Source organism: Cupressus sempervirens, chromosome 10 (assembly GCF_028749045.1).
Source record: "Cupressus sempervirens isolate cs-2001-9-10 chromosome 10, ASM2874904v1, whole genome shotgun sequence".
NCBI lineage: Eukaryota > Viridiplantae > Streptophyta > Pinopsida > Cupressales > Cupressaceae > Cupressus > Cupressus sempervirens.
In genome coordinates, this window is record NC_143127.1 from 69965559 (window position 1) to 69982029 (window position 16471).

Here is a 16471-nt window from a genome sequence, read left to right on the forward strand (position 1 = left end):
TGCCTCTAACCCTTTTTTTCTTGCTTATGTTGACCAGGTTATCAAAGTTCGTATGACACAACCTTTTATGCCATAACCAACTTTCTTCTACTTGAGCTATGAAACATGAATTTATAGTTAGATCTAGGTAGAATAGATTACCTCTTGTTTGATTACTAGTCCCAACTAGATTTCCATCTTCATCCAGCAACTTGGCTTGTCTATTAATGAATTATACCTTGAATCCCAATGTTATTCAATTGCACCACACTAAGCAGATTATGCTTTAGTTCTTCAACCCAATAAGCATTATCATATATGAGATCATTGATTAGTGCAATACAACCTTTTCCCTTCACATAACATGGTTCATCATTTCCAAATTTGACACTTCCACCATCATAGTGTTCCAAGTGCTCAAATTTAAATTTATCACCAGTCATGTGGTGAGAACAACCACTATCAATAATCCATTTATCATTCTTACTAACATGTGAGATAAGGGTCATCTTATCATTCTCATCATCTGATTCATCTTTAACATCAATGCAAACCATTTCATCTTCTTCACTACTATCAGAGCCTTTAGCAATGTAGCAAGGTTTCTTACTTTTGTTCTTGTAGTTTTTGAAATCCTTGCCTTTGTACTTGTCATGTTTCTTTTCTTCTTTGCCTTCTTTATTTGGACACCTTGCAACAATGTGACCAACTTCTTCACAAGAAAAGTAGATCAAAATAATTTTTCCTTTGGGAAATCTTCTTGCAAGCAATGCTTCAATGACTTCAAGATCATCATCACAACCATCTTCATCTTCACTATCATACTTCTTGCTTCTAAACTTTGCAGCTTTCTTCTTGAGTGATAGCTTGGCTTGGAATACAGAGTTAAGGTTACTGAAGTTAGGAACATAATTATCAAAATTATCTAACTCAAATGCAGTCAACCTTCCCACTAGTGCATCCAAGGTTATACCATTCTTAGGATCACATCTCATTTCTTGAATAGTAGATACTCTGATTACATAAATTGGAAGAAGGGTTATGAGTACCTTGCTTACCAATATTACATCATCAATTTTCCCACCTAAGGCTCTGATTGCACACACACTTGCTTTGATTCTTTCACTGTATTATGCAATGTTCTCATCTTCTCTCATCATCATCTGATCAAATTGACCTTTGAGACTTTCTACTTTAGCTCTCCTCACATTATCATCACCTCCATAAATAGCTTTCAGCTTGATCCACATCTCATAAGCAAAACCACAGTCAAATTTAACATAATTGAGAGTCGATGCAATATCAATCATCATAATGTTATGATTAACCTTTTCTATAATTTCTTCAACAGTCATAGTTCCAGTAGGTGCTACATACTTGGTGTTTAGGTACTTTAGGCCTAAGTCTCTAATGGTTTCCAAGTGAAGTCTCATGAGTTCTTGCCATTCCTTGAAGTTATATTTGTTCAGCTTAGGGATCTCCCTTCTGTAAGACACATTCATCTTTAGCTTAACTCCTTGAAATCTTCTCTGCAAGCACCAAACGCTCTAATACTTATTGTTGGAAATGTAAGAGAAGTAACTAAGAGGGGAGGGGTGAATCAGTTACCACAAAAATAAATCCCATATCCCTTAAGATGTAAGTACGAAACAAAATCAAACTCTATTGAATATACTATTGTAACTCAGTTAGCACTGAAACACTCAGTTAACACAGTAACTCGGTAAACACTTGGTCAATATTGAATATATGCATTGTTACTTTGTTAACACTGAATATGAAAATCTTATGATATTAAGTATGATTAACCTTAATTAACTTAGTTGTAGAATCATAAAGCAAATAACATCAACACAAGATACACTAGGATTTTATGTGGAAACCCAATTTGGACAAAACCACCAATTGCAACTAGTTACTATTTTTCACTCTTCTGAAGTGAGCCATGTTAGGAGCAACCCTATTAAAGGTTACAAAGCACATTGTTAGGTGTGACCATGTTAAAAGATTTAGTTCACCCTGTTAGGAGTGGCCTTATTAGAGGTCTTTAGACACTTCGATCTAGAAATGCCACCTTATTAGAGGATTTGGCAATTAGTAGTTAAGCTAACTCTATTAGGAGATTTGATTCACTGCTACAATTATTAGAGAGTAACAATGATATAACCTGATTAATGATGCAAACTATATTTGCTAATTTTAGAGCTATTTTCTAGCTTGAATACTTAATCCTCATTTATCATAATGTTCTTTGCAACTCGGTCAACTCACTTCCTTGATTTATCTTTCCAATCCCATGCTTCTTCTTCTCTTTCACAATTCAATTCTCAACTTGACCTTATATGATTTACCTTGTCAAGTTGGCTTGAATACAATTTTAAATAAATGAAATGCATCCCATGAGTCAACTAGAACTAACCAACAAAACTAATACAGGAAAATCCTTCATTAGTCAAACCAACTATATCAACACTAACTCAGGAATGATTTTCCTTCATATTTCCTTTGGTAACTGAGTGAGCTCAGTTAGCACTGGTTCCATGACAACTTTTCTTTGGTCGCCGAGTGAACTCGATAGACACACCCTTCCTACAAACTCCCTTTGGTAGCCAAGTGAGCTCAGTTAACACTCATTTTGAACTTGGTAAACACTGAGATGCTCGTCATGCACAACAACTTCCTTTGGCTCTCGAGTGAGCTCGGCATACACTGATTGCTCGGTATATACTTGACATTTGTGTAACATCAAAGACAACATATAATTAAATAATTGTATCCAACTATTTTTAATATACTTTATGAGTTTAAGTAATCTAATGCAATTTGGAGTTTAGTGAAGTAATCATATATATTATTTGGGCGTGGGATGTAGGAAATGACCCTAAAAATATGTTTGGCTTTGTGGGGTAGCAAAAGATGGGTTTGGTAGCACCCATGAGATTATTCAAAGCAAACTTATATGGGTTGTTTGTTATACTTAAATGTAAGTGGAAGGTTACTCCTCATCATATTCTCTATTGAGTTCTTTTAGAAGACAATTTGCAAAAAGATATATAAAAAAATAAATAGTGTGTGTTATTATAATATTTTCAGAGCTAGGTTTTTTTAATGGAAGTTTCACATCACAAATTTGTTTTCACTACATGATACCAGAGCACATGCCTTAGACTACACCTCTTTGGCAGCCTCATCCCTTGTTTCAATGTTAGAACCTTGCACTCAATAAGACTTCATCCCCAGTAGGTTCATTATAAATCTTTCAACTTCACTAGTAAGCCAAAGACTCATTGAGTTTTAATTAGTTTTGGTAGTGAAACTCTTAAAAAAGTAAATGATTTTAGATGCTTGTATATGTTCTTTTTTGGAAAGATTGAATGAAAAAATTCAAATGCAAAAGGAAACTTTTACTTATGGTTTTCTTTTGTTGATTTCATTTACAAGCTACTTTGAAGTAAGCTAAGAGTATCATATTTTGTTCACAAACAAATTCTTGGCCCAAGTTAATGTCGATTCTGAAATTAGATGTCACTTTAGGGTAAAAGACCTAGTAATCGCCCATGACTTTGCACACCTATAACTCCAAAACTATAAGTCATATTTTGCTAATTTTTTCGTTGTACCTCCCTAGGTGAGTGTAGAACTTAAAGCTAAGGTTTCGGATTTTGGGTGTTCATGGATCTCTCTGTAGGGATTATGGAGCGCAAAGTGGTCAAAAAGTGTCATTTCAAAACACTTATCTGATACCTACTATGTTCATGCTCCAATAGTCGCTCATCCAAAAAACATTAGCACTTGTGGTTAAATGCCCCAATAGTCGTTATGAAATTTCCCAACAATGGTGTACAAATTAGTCAATCGCCAACCAAAAATGCTAAAAAATGATCAACTATTAGTACATGTGTGATGGACTATTAGCACATGTATTTTCATTTTTTTGAGTTCTTTTAAGAATGGTGATTTTAGATATCTATGACAAAAATATCACAATTATTGAACTCCTTAGCAATTACTAGTTATTTCCATCTTGAAAATCCTATACCCTTGTCATTAGAGTACAACTCTATTGAGTAGAAATTTATTTTAGAATTTTCTTAAGTTAAAAAGTATAAATATTGAACTCAATCCCCTAAACATACGTGAAATGTTCGTTACGCAATGTAACCATACATCCAAACAAGTCTTTATTCTACAATTAATGAACAAAACTCTCATTTGTGGATGCCTTTGAATTATCTATGCTATTGATGTAAAGGGAAAGGGCCCTTATAAGGCAATGGCTACCCAGCCAGTTATTTTGACTGTTGGGTATGACGTCGTTTATCCCCTCCGTTTCCTTCCTTCCACGTCTTCCTATTCACAGACCCTGCGGCACTCTTTTTCGTACCGTCAGCGATGTTTATGATGGTACTCTCATTCATTATTTTGACAAGATTGTTTTAACATATTGACTATGATTAAATTGTATTTAATCATCTTTGTTTTTTAAATACTTGGCTTTTTGTATTACAAATAATGAGTTTGTAAGAATTTTGATTTTCCAAATTTTCACGTGTTGTAAATATAATTAATTTAGAGAAGAAAATGTAAGAATATTAAATTCTAAATTGAAGAAAAAATTATGTTCTATTTTAAAATTATATATATATATATAGTAACAAAATAATTTATGTACTAATTTGTTTTTAGAATTTATGTTCTATCTTAAAATACATAGTAAAAAATAATTTGTAAAAATAATTTATTTTATAAATTAGTAGTGTGTTGTGTATTTATTTATAAAATAAAATAATTTCTAAATTATTTCGAAGTGTTTATCTAAGAAAAACTAATAAAAAGTTCATACTGTATATTATAAATAAAAATTTAATTGATTTGTAATTTAACTACGATTAATTTATTTTTTTTAAAAAGATAAGAGATATTATTTATCTTATATTTGATTTATTGTATACAAATAGAATGATGGTCTTAAAAAAATCTTCTTAGAAAATAAAACTATAACTAAAAACAAGTCAATTAGAAAGGCAAGGAGGAAAGCTATAGTTTTATTTTCTAATTGACTTGTTTTTAGCTATAGTTTTATTTTCTAAGAAGATTTTTTTTTAGATGATCATTCTATTTGTATACAATAAATCAAATATAAGATAAATAATATCTCTTATCTTTTTCTTTTTTTAAAAATTAATCGTAGTTAAATTACAAATTAATTAATTTTTTATTTATAATATATAGTATGAACTTTTTATTAGTTTTTCTTAGATAAACACTTTGAAATAATTTTAAAATTATTTTATTTTATAAATAAATACACAACACACTACTAATTTATAAAATAAATTATTTTTTACTATGTATTTTAAGATAGAACATAAATTCTAAAAACAAATTAGTACATAAATTATTTTGTTACTATATATATATATAATTTTAAAATAAAACATAATTTTTCCTTCAATTTAGAATTTAATATTCTTACATTTTTTTCTCTAAATTAATTATATTTATGTGACAATTTGAAAAATCAAAGTTCTTACAAACTCATTGTTTCTAATACAAAAAGTCAAGTATTTAAAAAACAAAGATGATTAAATACAATTTAATCATAGTCAATATGTGAAAACAATCTTGTCAAAATAACTAATGAAAGTACCATCATAAACATCGCTGAGAGTACGGAAAAGGGTGCCGCGGGGTCCGTGGATGGGAAGACGCGGAAGGAAGGAGACGGAGGGGATAAACGGCGTCATACCCAACCAGTCGAAATAAGGCATCGGCTACGGTGCAACTTATTTGCATCGTCCGGCTACCCCAACTCTGCCCTTGCCCCAACTTGCACGGATGACCGTGCACTGTCCGCACTGACGGTGTTTTTTTGGGGTCTGTTGAAGTAAATTTTTTGAATTTTTTTTGTTTCATTTTCAATTTTATAAGAACAATATTCTAAGATCTTTTAATTTTTTTCAATAGTAAATAATAATTTAAGTTAATTTAATATTGTAGGTTTTGTTTATAAAATGAATATTTTAATCAATCTTATTTATTTAAATATTGTAATGAGATATTTTTTAAATAAATTTATTTCAATAATTTTAGAAACAAATCAAATCAAAAATTGGAAGTCAATTTAATTTTTAATTATTACAAATTGATTATAAATTTAAAATATATTTTTCAAAAAGATTTCACAATTTTTTTATAGACTTATATTGAATAATAGTAACAAAATACAAATATTATTAGCATTGAAAGTAAATATATCTTATTAGCTTTATTAGTTTAAAGAGAAAAATATATAAGTATAAGAAAGAGAAAAATATTTTTATTCATTTTTTAACTTTATTTATTTTTATATTCTATTAAATTTTTAAAATAAGTAAATAAAAATAAAATTATTTTTATTCACTTAATTGAATTACTTTTCTATTTATTAACTTTTCTAAAGAAGTGAATAATTTTTTTCTTCTCATTGTTATATATTTATTTTTCTCTCACAAATTATTATTCAATGTTTCATTGGCTAATTGACAAAAAATAAATATTAGTGATCCTAATACTTAGAAGGTAACATCATCCTCATATATTTTATAAAATATATTTACATTAGGAGTAAAAACTAAGAATTTAGTAAATTTTGAAATCTATAATTAATAAGTAGTTAATATCATTAATATAAATAAAATTTAGCCAATAGTGGCATGTTGTGATGGTTAAGTTGTTGCGTTGTTATCCTTGCCATCCAGGTTCAAATCTCATGGGGATGAGGTCCCCCGTTTGTGGCCTCACTGGTTCATAGCTCCAGGTCAAAGTGTTGGTGGTACCGGTGGGCGTGTCGCGCCAGCGCTACCAGTCACGTTAAAAAGTTTACCAGGCGCATTAAAATAAATAAATAAAATTTTAAAAATTGTTTTTATTTTAAAGGTTAAAAATATAAAGTATTTTTACTTACTATAATGAGTAATTTTATCTAATTTATATTTTTTTAATATAAAGTTATATTTTTTCCTAAATTTTATTACTTACTAGAATCATAAATACAAAAAAAACTTGTTTAAATATATTTACTTTGAGGGAATTAAAATTTGTTAGTTTATACTCACTAACATTCTTTCTCATGTTTTATTTTACAAGTTAGATTATATAAAATATTTTTACTTAGTATTAAGATTATTTTAACTATTCGTATAACAAGATATATCTAAAAGATTCAACTCATTTCATTTGTCTCATAAGAAAAAAGAATTAGAAACATTATTACTTAATAAATATCATAAATATAAATAATTTGTTATTCATTTTATTTATCTTTTTAATTTGTTATTTGTTATTTATAAATAATTTGTTAAAGAAAATCTAGAAAGTAATAATGTTTCTAATACTTTTTTCTTATGACACAAATGAAATGAGTTGAATCTTTTAGGTATATCTTGTTATAAGAATAAGAATAGTAAAAATAATCTTAATACTAAGTAAAAATATTTTATATAATCTAACTTGTAAAATAAAATCTTCTATGTATGCTTCTGGGTGCGATTGTGTGTTGTTTTAACAGCATCAACGTTTCGGATCACACTCAATGATCCATCATTAGGATGAGAGAGCTAAGAGAACATGTTATTTTAACTATTAATTTAAAATATATATTCAGATTTTGTTATTTTGTTACTTGCTAAAAAAGATCTGAATATATATTGTAAATTAATAGTTAAAATAACAAAATGTTCTTTAGTTTATCAAATTATTCTACAATTTATATGTAGAATAATTTTTAACCTTTAAAATAAAAACAATTTTTTAAATTTTATTTATATTAATGATATTAACTACTTATTAATTATAAATTTTAAAATTTGCTAAATTCTTAATTTTTACTCCTAATATAAATATATTTTATAAAATATATGAGGATGAATGTTACCTTCTAAGAATTAGGATACTAATATTTGTTTTTTTTGTGAATTAGTCAATGAAACATTGTATAATAATTTGTGAGAGAAAAATAAAAATATAACAATGAGAAGAAAAAAATTGTTCACTTCTTTAGAAAATTTAATAGATAGAATAATAATTTAATTAAGGAATTACTTATTTTAAAAATCTAATAGAATATAAAAATAAATAAAGTTAAAAAATGAATAAAAATATTTTTCTCTTTGTTATACTTATATATTTTTCTCTTTAAACAAGTGAATTGTAATAAAGCCAATAAGATATATTTACTTTCAATGTTAATAACATTTGTATTTTGTTACTATTATTCAATACAAGTCAATAAAAAAATTGTGAAATCTTTTTGAAAAATATATTTAAAATTTATAATCGATTTGTGATAATTAAAAGTTAAAGTGACTTCCAATTTTTGATTTGATTTGTTTCTAATTCATTTAAAAATATCTCATTACAATATTTAAATAAATAAGATAGATTAAAATATTCATTTTATAAACAAAACCTTCAATATTTTTAACTAATTATTATTTACTATTAAAAAAAAAATTAAAAGACATTAGAATATTCTTCTTCAAAAATTGAAAATGAAACATTTTTTTTTGAAAATTTACTTCAAAATTACTTGAGTCTTTCCTCGCTTCACTCTCTGAGCACAGACCCCAAAATAATAATAATCAAGAAACACTGTGAGGACCGACAGTACATGATTATTCGTGTAAGTTTGGGCAGCCGAACGGTGCAAATAAGTTGCACCGTAGCCGGTGCCGTCGAAATAACTGACTGAGTAGCCGTTGCCCCTTTATAATTATTCATTCATGGCCTCTTTCCAAAGCTTTCCAAAACTAGGAATTAATAGTACAAGTACGGTTCGCTTATTTGGTAGCAATGCCTTTATGTTCCACCTTAAACTCGCGGGGTACATCAAATACCATTAAAGATTAAAGATCAATAATATGACCTCTCTCATTCATTACCATTTACTCTACGTAACAGGTATCTGTTGGCGAGCAATGAATAATGAGGAGATGGGAGGTTGTGAACATAATTATCCACGAGATAAACACTTGTACGAGGAGCCCAACAGTCAAACTATTTGCCATGCTATAAGCTGAGACTTTTGAACATATTGGGTAAGGCCCTTTTTCTGCTCCGATCAAACGTTCTCAGGTTCTTTCATGTCTGTTAAACAATGGTGGTAAGCGCGGCAACAATGGTAATATCTTCTACAAATCATCATCCATGCACAATGCAAAACAAGATCTCTTTGTCTATGTCGTTGCATGGAGTGCTGAGGGTGAATGATTTTAGGGGTTTAATGGGTGTGAAGCCCAAGAAACAATCACAACTCTACAAGGGAGTTATTGTCAATAGACATTCTCATGGGGGTAGTGGGAGTTTCAATGTAACTGCTACTGATAGATTGAAAGTGGATGATCACATTGATGTTGGGCTGAATGGTTTTGTTGAAAAAGGAAGCAATAGAGAGTCGAGTCCAGATTTGAGTGGTGTGCTCACAGTTATTGCTACTGTGATTAAGGCAGCTGAAAGGGAGTGGGCCAAGTCAGATTGGAAGAGGAGGAAACCAAAGACGTTTGATGAAGCTTTTAGAGTGGGGAGGTTTGTGGAAGATAGCTTGGTGTTTAGGCAGAGTTTTGCAATAAGGTCATATGAGGTTGGCCCGGATAGAACATCCTCTATTGAAACCTTGATGAGCCATTTGCAGGTATGTGGAAGCTTTTTTCATCATTCCCAAGAGTTAGTTTAATGATCTAGAGTTTAGCTTTTTGTTCAAGAGCGGGTTATTCTTCTAATCTTTCGACCATTGTCATTAAGAATCTACTTTATGAGTTTAGGTAATCTACTATAATTTATGAGATAGTGAAGTAATCATATATATTATCTGTGTGTGGGATGTAGGAAACAGCCCTGAACTGTGTTTGGCTTTGTGGGGTAGCAGGAGATGGGTTTGGTTGCACTCGTGAGATGAGTCAGAGAAATCTCATATGGGCTGTTTCTCGTACTCAAATCCAAGTGGAAAGTTACCCTTCATGGTATTTTCTACTAAGTTCTTTTACAAGTCAATTTGCAACACGCTAAATAATAGTGTGTGCTTACTATATTTTGAGAGCTAGCTTTTTTAATGGAGGTTTTATTTCTATAAAGTCATTTTAGTTATCTTATACAGGAGTATGAATCTTAGATTGTGCATCTTCAGCTATGATTTTAGGATTGAGGGGCATCTATTTCCTTGACTTTGACTAGGACAGAATCTTAGCCTCATCCATTTTATTAATATTAGAACTTTGCACTTAATAAGGCTTGATCTCTAGTGCCTCACCATAAACCTTTCAACTTCATCAATAGCTCAAAGGTCTATTGACTTTCAACTAGTCTTGATAGTAGTAATACTCTTCAAAAGATACATGATTTTAGATGTGTATATATGCCTTTTTCTTTTGGAATGAGTGAAAGCAAAAAATTTAATGCAGGTGGAAACTTTTACTTATGTTATTTTTTGTTGAGATATTTTATAAATGAGTTTGGAGTAAGCTCAGAATATCATATTTTGTTCAAAAAAATTAGTTTAGCTTGAGTTTATAGGGACTCTAAAATTAGAAGTCACTTTAAGGAATTCCAATGTTGACTTTATCTTGAAAAAATTATGCCCTTGTCATTAGAATAGGGGTAAGGACCGAATAAACGTGACCTTTTTGTCACATTGAAACCCACAAAAAATGATGACAAGTGTACCAATAGTTGATCATTTGTTGGCTTTTTTGTTTGGTGATTGGCCCATTTGTGCACCATATTGAAGTATTACATGAAGACTACTAGGACTTTTGGCCACAAGTACTGACATTTATTAGTGAATATCTATTTGCACAAGAACATAGAAAGTATCAAGCGACACTTTGAAAATGTCATTTTTTACGACTCAATGTTCAACAGTTTGTACAGAGAGAAATCCTGAATACCTAGAGGTTGAAACCTTATCTTTAAGCAATAAACTTGCATACAAACTTGTACCCAAAAAAAAGTCAAAATATGACTTACAATTTAGGATATATAGGCTAATGAAGTTAGCCTTATTGTTAATTCAAATTTATTTAATTCAATTTGTGATATTGTTATCAGGATTTAAAACTGTGTGATTTTGAGTTGAACTCATTGACCCATGTTTCATGAGTAGTGATTCTACATGAATCCATCTCACATGGTGCTTCACCCCTATGAGCATCACCTAGATCTAATGAGTGCTAAGTGTTCCATTTATTCTCATGAGAGATGGATTCATGTTGAATCACCACTCATGAAGCATGGGTCAATGAGTTTGACTCAAAATCACACAATTAAATCTTGATAGTAGTATCACAATTTGACTTATTGTGGAATTATCTCCTACTTATCAATTGATGAGTTTAAGGGGCATTCTAATGAATGGTTCATAAGGCGCAACACTTGGTGAAGGTTTTGCAAATGGGGTTGCAAGCTTTGGGTTTAACCATGAAGGAAACTTTGTAGTTAAGCGCGCTCAAGCTGGAGTAGTACTCAGATGGGTGACCTCTCGAGAAGTCTCGGTGCTTCACCCCTATGAGCATCATCTAGATCCAATGAGTGCTAAGTGTTCCATTTTTTCTCATTAGAGATGGATTCATGTTGAATCACTACTCATGAAACATGGGTCAATGAGTTTGACTCAAAATCACATGGTTAAATCCTGATAGCAATATCACAATTTGACTTGATGTGGAAATTATCTCCTACTTATCAATTGATGAGCTTAAATGGCATTCTAATGAATGGTCCATAAGGCACAATACTTTGTGAAGGTTTTGCAAATGGGGTTGTAAGCTTTGGGTTTAACCATGGAGGAAACTTCGTAGTTAAGCGCACTTAGGTTGGAGTAGTTTTGGGATGGGTGGCCTCCCGGGAAGTCCTGGTGCTTCACCCCTATGAGCATCACCTAGATCAATGAGTGCTAAGTGTTCCATTTATTCTCATGAGTGACGAATTCATGTTGAATCACTACTCATGAAACATGGGTCAATGAGTTTGACTGAAAATCACACAGCTAAATCCTGATAGCAATATCACAATTTGAATTTATTTATTTATTTTTAAAACAATATATAAATTATCAATTTTATTAATTATTTCAAAAATTCAATTCCAAAGAAGGCAATCTTGAACCTATAGTACAATGGTAACTTGTGAGCCTCTCATGTGGGAGATCTTGGGTTTGAGTCTACTCAAGCTTAATAATTAATAATAATCAATTACAACAAATAATAATTGATCTAGGCTTTGACCCATCACTAATAAAAAAAAAGCTCAATTACAAAAAATTTGAATCTTTCAGAAATTTTCAATCATACTCACCATGTGAAACACCTAAACTTAAAGCAACCAACCCATTAGAAGGTTGACTCAAATTCGGTCCACCTCCAAGGTGATCAGTCCAAACTTATATGTCAGATACTTATTATAGGACTAAAATTGAAAATTAAAATAAAATAGTCCACAAAGAATCCCCATAGAAACAAAACCACTTGTACATGGTATCTACAAATTCTTCAACATCTTCTCCATACGACTAAGCATGCCAAAAAAATGAGATGATTTCTAGTTCACCTCTATCATCTTCCTCCTCTCTTCTTGTGTCCTCTCCAATGGTCTAACATGTAATTATCACAGCATGTTTAATTTGTCATCAAGATAATCTTCATTCATTTTTTTGTGATCCTTCCCCAAAACACCATATGTTGTTTGGTTGCCAAAAGACTAAAATCTGTCTCCATTTGCTTTGCTTACCACACCTCATATTTGCAAATGGAAGAGAAGAAAATGTAGAATTGAAACCTAACCAAGTATAAATGTTCACACAGTGTGTCCCTCTTGGTTGTGTGAGAAATAGAAGCCATGTCCCTCACCTTATGCCAACTCACCTCATGCATTACGAATATTTAAATCGAATCCCCTCGAAAAAGGTCACTACCAAATTTGGCATGGAAAGATAATACCATTTTGGAGAGGGTGTCAATTATTTGATTACCTTCTCTAAAAACATGTAATATTTATTTTATTTTATTTTTAAATCAAGTTTCCTCTTAATAATATTTACAAATTTATCAATCTTTGATGTGTGTCATGTTATAGCATTGACTACAATCTATGAATTGCCATTTAGATGAAGTTGATCAACAATTATCAATTTTATCAAATCTACTTCTTCATGTCATCCTCCAATCTCTAAGATTCCATTGCAATGATGTTGTCATGTTCATCTCATGCTACACACCCTGTCTTTGAAGAGCCAACATTCTCCTTTGAAAGATTCGTCAAATTTATTTTAATCCATCATCTCTCAATTTTCTCAATTTGTCTCTCCTTCACATTTTGTCTCTTCTCTAGCCCTGGTTGTAAACATCACACACTAACAATTGATTCTAGATTAAAAGTGTTAAATAGTAAAAGTGGACTTACTTTTTCAAAGCTTAACTTTTCTACTAGTGTGTAATGTTTAAGGTTGGCCCTTCCCTAGCATTAGTAGATGGATGAAGCTAAAGAATCCCTTTAGCAATAAAAAGAATTATTTTTTTATTTGTTTGTTTTATTAAAGAATTTTTTTAAATTTGTATAATTTTGATCTATTTTTTAAATTTGTATAATTATTTTTGAAATTACTTAATAATTATTTTAATTTAATCGTTTTTTTTTTTTTTCATTTAAAAATATATTTTAATTTATGTAAGATATATTCTATTTTATTTTACAAATAGATTACCTGATTTTATATATGTAGATATGTATTTGCATGTTTGTTACATATTATTATTTAATAATATTGATGTATATAAAGTATATAAAACTTGAACATTTAATTAGTTTTAGTTTAGAATTTTAATATTAATATTTAATTAGAAATTTTCAAAATTAGAATCTTTATAATGAGACAGGACAATAAGTGTGGATATATTAAAATAATTTTATTATTTTGTAGTGAGAAATATGGTTCCATTCTTGATGTTTTACTTTTAATTTTGAGATGTTTGACCTTTTGCAAATATATGTCTTCAAATTAAATGAAAATAGTTTTATGATTTTGCATTAGTCCATAGTAAAATGTTAATTTTAGTTCTAGATATCAAACCAGTTTGATGCTAATTATTTCTTCTAGATTTTGAAATTCGAATAGAGATACAAATGTGATAGAATTTGTAATTGAATTGAATTGAATTGGGTCACTTTTATTATCTAAAAGAAAAGTATTAAATTTGTTAATATTATATATAATATTTAATATTAGCATTTTGATTTTGTAGGGGTGATATTGTGCAAATAGATACACGGGTTGATGCATCAGGTAAAAATAGTATACGATGGGATTGGATTGTTCGTGACATAAAGACAAATGTTGTCCTTACACAAGCAAATAGGTGAGAATATTTAATTATTCATAGGATGTCTTTTAATTTTATTTTTTATGTTTGAATGTATGTTTGAGTTTGTGACCCTATAAATATAATCTTAAGTCATTTGATTATATTTTTTTTCATATAGCACTTGGGTAATGATGAATAAAAAGACAAGGAAATTTTCAAAGATTCCAAATGAAGTGAGAGATGAAATCCAACCTTTTTTCACTAGTAGACAAACAATTGGAGAAGAAGATAATCAAAAGATTAAAAAGATTGAGGGTGGAACTACTTCATACATCTGTTCAAATTTAATGGTAAGATATTACTTTGGTAAAAGAAAAGAAAATAATAAGTTTGAAGTACCTTTTTTTTTAAAGCAAATATAAAAATTGGATGTGTGCCTTTTATTCCTTTAGTATAAGAATTATTTTGATTTTTATGTGTAGCCACGTTGGAGTGATTTAGATGCAAATCAACATGTCAACAATATCAAATATATTAGTTGGATTTTGGAGGTTAGTTTTTAATATTTCTTGTGATGAAATATGCATGATTACATTGTTTATTGTTGGTTTTAATATTGTTTTGAAAGGGATTAGTAGCTTTCTATATTTAGCATATAGATTATTTTTTCTTATATAATTGTATGTTTAAAAATAGAATTATAGTGTTTATTATATATATTTAAATAATATGTATGTTTTAATGAAAAATATAATAAGTATTGGCTCACCCAAATAATGTATTTTAATATTTTATTTTATTTTTATTTGCAGAGCATACCTATTTCTATCCTACAAAACAATGAACTTGTTAATATAAGTTTGGAGTACAAACGTGAATGCATGCTATCCCATACTCTTCAATCATTATCAAGTCTAGAAGCTTGTAATGTGATAGATTCTACATGGCATACATGTGTAGACAAGCCTTCAGTCACTTGTGGATCCTCTTCTACACTAATTTTTATGCATTTGCTTCAGTTGCAAGATAGTGGATTAGAACTTCTTAGGGCAAGGACAAAATGGAGGCCCAAGAAAACTAAAAAGGCCTTATATCATTAAGAGGATTGATAAAAATAAATAAATAAATCTATAATATATAGACTATAAAAGCAAAGTAAATGTGAGGTTAAGAAATTTATTTTGATTTCATGTGAATAATACTAAGTTGGTAATTTTTAAGATATTGTATCAGTAATAATTTTATCTAATAATAACCATTCTTATTGTAGTGTCTAGTGATGAGGCATTTGAACATGGAATGTGACTAATGGATAATTTTGGTGGTAAAGTCTAATTTATTTTGAAAGTATGAAAAAATAGTAGTCTCGAGACTCTTCTAAGGAGCTAAATTATTTATGTTTTATCTCTTCATATGTGTGAGAAGCTAATTGTATTCAATCATTGGTATTTCCTTTGTAATTAATAAATCCATTAAGATATGAAGTGAAAAAATATAAGAGATTATGAGAATAATATTTAAGAAATTTGAATGTATTCTAAATTATTATTGCTATTTTTTAACAATTAAAGGTTGTGGAACATAGTTATGTTCATCACGATAGTTTTGTTATTATAATAAAAATTTATTGGTTTCAATGTGCTCTTCACAATCGGAGAAAGTCTTACAAATTGAATAATGATATATTATTTTATATATTGTTCTCTTAAATCAAGTTTCATTTTTCTATCATGATGTTTCTTTCATTTAGTGTTGTTTTAGTAATTTCTTATGTTCTTTGTAATATTTTAACATGTCATGCAAAATAATCATTTAGTGTCATATAAGAAATAATGGTTTTATGCCCATAACTTATGAATGTAGACTTTTCTTCTAAGAAAGTCAAAACTTTCATTCATTAGTAATAGTCTTATATGAATTTATTATTGGTTATACTTTGATATTATGTATATTAGTTGTGAACTCTTATGTTTATAGTATAGTAGTATATTTTGATTATGACTTAATGGACAAAAGAGATGTAGTGATTAATATTCTCATTATATAACTTTTTCAAGGATTATTTAATGTTATGAATCAACTATAGAGACACAGGAACATCATGCCTTACAAAGTTAAATAAAGTCTAATAGACCATTGAACTTGTGAGAAAAAAAATATTA

The 16471-nt window shown here is 29.3% G+C and overlaps 1 protein-coding gene across 1 annotated transcript; it reads left to right on the forward strand.

The window, feature by feature from the left end:
- Window positions 1-9039: 9039 nt before the first annotated feature.
- On the forward strand, window positions 9040-15492 carry LOC149532622 (palmitoyl-acyl carrier protein thioesterase, chloroplastic-like). Its single transcript, XM_089804425.1, has 6 exons — window positions 9040-9649; window positions 9844-9977; window positions 14250-14363; window positions 14488-14659; window positions 14792-14860; window positions 15122-15492. The coding sequence occupies exons 1-6, from the start codon at window positions 9116-9118 to the stop codon at window positions 15407-15409; spliced, it is 1311 nt and encodes a 436-aa protein (XP_089660551.1). The 5' UTR covers window positions 9040-9115; the 3' UTR covers window positions 15410-15492.
- Window positions 15493-16471: the final 979 nt, after the last annotated feature.